A 6,227-nucleotide genomic window follows, 5' to 3' on the forward strand; every position below is an offset into this window, starting at 1 on the left:
AACTATGACCTTTACAACGGAAGTAATTTTTTAAGAAACCAAAAATAATAATAAATAAATAAATACAATGACGACATGTATCACTTGAATCTAACTGAAATAGGAAATTATAAATAATAAATTCTGTGTAATTAAAATAAATGTTATACATCGTTACTATATCGTAACTAATTGCGCCCCGTGTGGCGAGGAGGTGCTGTAGCACCAGGACTTATTCCATGGTATGACAGAATATTTACAGAGGAATCCTTCAAATGGTGATGCAAGCACCAAGTTTGGCACAAATACGCCATAGACATTACTCTTTTGAAAAAGCAGGGTGTCCAACTGAATTTTCAATAGGCGACAGGTAGGGGGTCAATTGAAGAATTGCACAGGGGTCAAAATTTAAAAATGCTCCACTCATATTGAAACCTATACCACACTATTTGTCTGTTTATAAAGATTTCAAACAGGTATAGTTTGGACCATCTATAACTGAATTCTATGGAGTTATATGGTTAAAAAAAAAAAAAAAAAAAAAGCAAAAAATGGTGAAAAGGTCAATTTCAGTTTGTACAGGGGTCAGAAGTTAATGTTGCTCCAATTTTGGTAAAAGGTGGTGAAAATTATTGGTCAAGCTAATAGGATTAGTAAATGAAATAGTTTTCACTGTGTTGAGTGCTTGGTCTGAAAAGTAAAGGTTAAACAATGTCAACATCCACTGGATTCTATGACGTGACATATGTTACCCCATAACGTGATAAATAAGCATGACACATGGTGCAAACTATTCCTTTTTAAAACCCTATTAACTGAACTAATAATACGAGCGAAATGCCGCGCAGTAGAGCAAAACTCGCTCAATGGTGGACAAAAGCAGAAACCGGAAATGGCACAAAAAAATCTGCCCATGGTAGATGAAGACACAAACCAGACAACATTGTCATAAAAAGCCACAAGCCAATGGCAGACAAAGCCACAAACCGGACAGCATTGTTATTAAAAAGCCACAAACCGATGGTAGACAAAGCCACAAACCGGAAAGGGCACAAAAGTCTGCCCATGGCAGACGAAGACACAAACCGGACAGCATTGTCGTAAAAACCACAAATCGGCAATGCCACAAAAATGTGCCCATGGTAGACGAAGCCACAAACCAGACAATACGAGGTCTGTCCGTAAAGTATAGGTCCTTTTTATTTTTTTCAAAAACTATATGGATTTCATTCATGTTTTTACGTCAGACATGCTTGAACCCTCGTGCGCATGTGTGAGTTTTTCCACGCCTGTCGGTGACGTCATTCGCCTGTGAGCACTCCTTGTGGGAGGAGTCGTCCAGCCCCTCGTCGGAATTCCTTTGTCTGAGAAGTTGCTGAGAGACTGGCGCTTTGTTTGATCAAAATTTTTTCTAAACCTGTGAGACACATCGAAGTGGACACGGTTCGAAAAATTAAGCTGGTTTTCAGTGAAAATTTTAACAGCTGATGAGAGATTTTGAGGTGATTCTGTCGCTTTAAGGACTTCCCACGGAGCGAGACGTCGCTCAGCGCTCTCAGCCGCCGTCGTCAGCCTGTTTCAAGCTGAAAACCTCCACATTTCAGGCTCTATTGATCCAGGACGTCGTGAGAGAACAGAGAAGTTTCAGAAGAAGTCGGTTTCAGCATTTTATCCGGATATTCCACTGTTAAAGGAGATTTTTTAAATGATAGACGTGCGGACGGGTCCATGCGGACGGGTCCGTGCGGACGGGTCCGCGCGTCGGGACACAGCCGACGCGGCGGCACAGGAAAAACACCTCCGTGTTGATAACCATTTGTAAAATCCAGTTGGCTTTTGATGGCTTTCAGTGGAGTGAGTATATGAGAAATTGTTTATCAGCTGGAGATGTTCCAACTTGTCCTCAAGGCTTCCAACAGAGGTGTTTTTCCTGTGGCGGAGCGTCGCGGCGGCTGCGAGCCGACGCTGCAATCCGCCCGCAACTACAACTGCTTAATGCTAACTTTTAACATTGAAAATGCCATAGACATGCTAACGCGTTAGCATCGGGATCCGGATCACCACTAAAATTTAATCACTTGTTCCTCTTGTCATTTCCAACCACTCCACAAAATTTCATCAAAATCCGTTCAAAACTTTTTGAGTTATCCTGCTGACAAACAGACAAACAAACAAACGCGACCGAAAACATAACCTCCTTGGCGGAGGTAATAATAATATTCGTTTGTCTGTCTGTTAGCAAGATTACATCAAAACTACTGCACGGATTTTCACAAAATTTTACCACAGATACATATTAGTTCATGGAAGACTCCACTAAACTTCGGAAGTGATCCAGATCAAGAATTTATATAGGCTTTGAAAGATTATGAAAAAAAAGGACAAACTACTTAACAGATCCTCACCAAATTTGCACCACAGGTATTAGAGCATGGAAGACTCCACTGAATTTTGGAGGTGATCTGGATCTTGATTTGCGACTCATCTCCATGCTAACTAGCTAAGTTAGCACTGAAGGGAGTGTATTTGTATCGTCCAGTGTTTCCTTACACCTATCTCCAAACTACACATCAATTTTTTAATAGTTTATATTTTTCTATTAGACAGTTTCATAATAATAATAATTATAATAAATCAGTTTATGTTTCAACACCAGAGGGGGCAAATCCTGTTAAAGGTTTTGAAACATCTGGTGACACAATGAGGTCCGATTTAACAAACAGTGGTTAGGTAAAAGAAAATACCAACTGCAAAATTCCTCAAAAATATGCATTTACTCAAATTTTTAAATGGTACATGCAAAATTCTTTCAACTTTTCCTTTGTGGAGAAAAACCTTATGAACCACATGTATCCAATTACTGCACATACCTTCATGCACAACAGCCCAAACACTTGCTACTGTAATCCCTAAAGAGTAAAATTACACAACTTACTCATAATATCTACTGTACAATCCTGAGACCAGTATTTAAAAAACAAAACATCCACCTTCTACTCCTCAACATAGTGAGATTTATATTGGAAAAAAAATGAGTAAAGAAGACCTGAGTGATCAGATCGCTATAGTCATGCTTTGCATACATTTGCATTCAGGAGCAGTTAATCTCTGCAGGAACTAGATATGGACATGGTCTCTAGTGCAGAATGGGTCTCACCAAGTTCCCCAGTGTGCACATATTAGAGAAAATGATTAAGATATAATCAGAAATATGAAAATGTCATGCACAAGCTAAACAAGATTAATCCTGCACATATATTATCAAAATTAAATGATCATGACCTGACAGTTTTTGTGTCATGTTTTTTCCCCCTCATTTACATAGTTGTTGTAAAGACTGAGGAAAATATATAATCTTTGCAATATCAGTCAGTCTCTCTCTCTCTCTCACACACACACACACGAACAGGTTGAATATTATCAAATACGCACAGAAGCCAATCTAAAAACTTCTTTTAAAGCTGAACTTTGGTGGCAAAATTACAGTCAATGTTGTTTAACTCTCCACCTCCAAAACAGGTCTACAAATGCTTAAAGCTGTGTTACACTCTGACAGAGTAAAAGAATGTTAAATATTTAAATATTTTGTCTGTTGACAAATTTGTCAGTTCCCCATGGAATTGGGATGCTAATGGACAGGCAACATCACATTTCCAATGATATCTGCACTGAGGATTTTTTCCAGTTTATAGACATTTATGCTGGATCTGAGCAGAGTTTGTCATGGTCTGAAAGCATGACATCATATTTCCTCACTGCTCATGTGGAAATACAAACAACTTCGCCCCACCTCCTTGCTAACAGAGAAAGAGAAAGAAAAGGGGGGAGAGAGACAGACATATCGTTGTCTTCAAGACATGGAGTTACGGCTCCACGTTGTTGCTACATTGGTCCTTTCTTCGCTTGTGCTGCAGCTTTAGCCAATCAAAAGCCCAGAATGATCCGTTGGACATCCACAGGAAAAACAAATGAAGCAGAGGACAAAACAGCAAACACACATGCAGACAGCGGGAAAGCTCTCCGCCTGATCTCCGCTCAAAGTTTTGAACACGCACAAAACTTTCTGATGAACGTGGCTGTCATCATCTGAGAAGGAACTTATTATAACAGATGGGAAAAGGACTTATCAGACAAAAATAAACAAATGTATAGCATCAGCTCCTCATACATTTCCTTGATCAGTCACAGTGTGACTGGGGCTTTACAGATTTAACCTGTCTGACACAGAATATAATAAATATTTCACATTTTGTGAACATTTGGAAAATGACAGTAATTAACAATCCTGTTTTCCTACAAGCTTATCTGTGCTGGTGAAACATGCAATGAAACAGCATGTTCAAATAACACCAGTTTGGAAAGTAGGAGTAATGGCCTTTTTATGCTTCTACTACTCTGTAATTCCGTAGCCACATCATCACTTCAACACAATCCTGAACCTTTCGAATTTCTCCGTTGCGGTTGGTGAGTGTTGCAATGCAATTCACCACCAGAACAGCAGGGGGCTTGACATTTTTCGTGAAGACTGGCCTACTATGCCATCAAAATCGTTGATTGTGAAACCTGAAAAGTGAGACTGCAGAAATGATGTAGTTAGTGGACCAATCACAACCTGTGTAGTCACGATGTGGCGTTTCAGTTTTTGGGAGGTGCACGTCAGGCTACAGATGTGCTCGGAGGGGATTCGCAACAACGCAGAAGACTCTGCATGGCTATGGACCTGCGGATACGGAGTAGCATAAATTGGGCTTTAAAATTAGAGATGTGAGGCAACAAAATGCGGATTTGGTCTGTGGTGACGGGTGCAAGCTGAGAGGTAGAGAAACCCAGAGACGTTTACTGCACGGAAAAATGTTATTTTGCATTTGTATAAAACAACTGTCATTATTCAAGTTGTCAGAAGAGTGAATTGTTCCTCTCGCTGAATGAGTGGAGGAAAGGTCCTTTGAAAGTGCTGATTCCTGTTTCGCCATTGGCTAGCTTTTGGTGGGGCGGAGCTTGCGGCCAAAGTACTCTGGCGCAGCATCCAGCAGCCAATCAGCATCCACCAAACACAGGTCCCTCATGTAGCAACGGGAAGTGTGCAGCAGCTCATTGAAGACCACGTATGCAGGCTTGGCATGGAAGAGGACGGAGGACGGGTGGATGGCCACGGGCTGGTGCGTGTCCAGAGTCACGTAGCTGCCGTCAGGCTGCAGCTCTGCAGCGTTGACGAACATCCCGTGGGCAAGACAGTGGCGAACATTCCCCGTGTCTGCTCCACATGACTCCAACTTCAAATTCAGCTAAAAGATCAAACAAAGACACCAATAGTGATTCCCCACAGTTCAGACATAAATATTTTGGTGTTACTGCACCCAAAAAAAAAAAAAAACCCAAAAACGTGACATGCTAAACTAGTTCAGATCAATTTAGATTAGATTTAGATTGAGTTTTAACAAATAATTTGAATTCCATGGCTTTGTTTGATCATTGTATTTTCTGTAGCACAAGTTGCATTTCTTTTAGTGTTTGAGAGGTGATGCGACATGCACTCGATAAAATACAGCAATTCTGATTACATTTTTAAAAAGTAATTTTTATCATTTTTCACTTTCTTACAAAACTGAACAATCAAAAAGGTTTTAGTGCATTTCATTTTTAATTAATGTCCCCTCACAGTCCACGTGCAGTACCTTTGAAGCCACAGTTTGGAAATCCCAGAGATAAAGGCCAGTAAAGCAACCATTATTTAACCATGAGAAAGTTTCTAGCATGTAACATTTCTAAATATAAATTAACTTCATAATTGTCAGCATGTTTATGATGCAATATATATATACATATATATACACACATATACACACAGTAGTGTTCAGAATAATAGTACTATTAGTACTACTAAAGTAAGTCCCTTTGGCTGCTCCCTTGTTTGCACTTGGGGTCGCCACAGCAAATCCAAGGTGGATCTGCATGTTGAATTGGCACAGGTTTTACGCCGGATGCCTTCCTGATGCAACTCCACATTACATGGAGAAATGTGACAGGGGTGGGATTTGAACCTGGAGCCTTCTGCACTGAAACCAAGCGCATTAACCACTTCGCCACCACCCCTGTCAGTACTATTTGAACTACTACTGGTAAGTAATTAATTAGTATTACTATTGGGCTATAAGTAACAAAAAAAAAGTAGAAAAGGGGGTGTTCACAGTAATAGTAGCATCTGCTGTTGACGCTACAAACTCAAAACTATTATGTTCAAACTGCTT

At 40.1% G+C, this 6,227-nt stretch overlaps 1 protein-coding gene and 1 long non-coding RNA gene across 2 annotated transcripts in view; one reads left to right on the forward strand and one right to left on the reverse strand.

Annotated features, from left to right (window-relative positions):
- The first annotated feature begins 2,434 nt into the window (after window positions 1-2,434).
- LOC117516706 lies at window positions 2,435-4,110 on the forward strand. Its single transcript, XR_004562523.1, has 2 exons — window positions 2,435-3,923; window positions 3,969-4,110. It is a non-coding gene; the product is annotated as an uncharacterized LOC117516706 (long non-coding RNA).
- An 810-nt stretch (window positions 4,111-4,920) lies between these two features.
- dhx33 (DEAH (Asp-Glu-Ala-His) box polypeptide 33) overlaps window positions 4,921-6,227 on the reverse strand; it is a 76,481-nt gene continuing 75,174 nt past the window's right edge. The window contains exon 12 of the mRNA XM_034177543.1: window positions 4,921-5,264. Within this exon, the coding sequence (XP_034033434.1) occupies window positions 4,956-5,264 (309 nt within the window). The 3' untranslated portion in view covers window positions 4,921-4,955. The remainder of the gene's footprint in view (window positions 5,265-6,227) is intronic.

The sequence above is a fragment of the Thalassophryne amazonica genome, chromosome 9, assembly GCF_902500255.1.
Source record: "Thalassophryne amazonica chromosome 9, fThaAma1.1, whole genome shotgun sequence".
NCBI classification, from domain to species: domain Eukaryota; kingdom Metazoa; phylum Chordata; class Actinopteri; order Batrachoidiformes; family Batrachoididae; genus Thalassophryne; species Thalassophryne amazonica.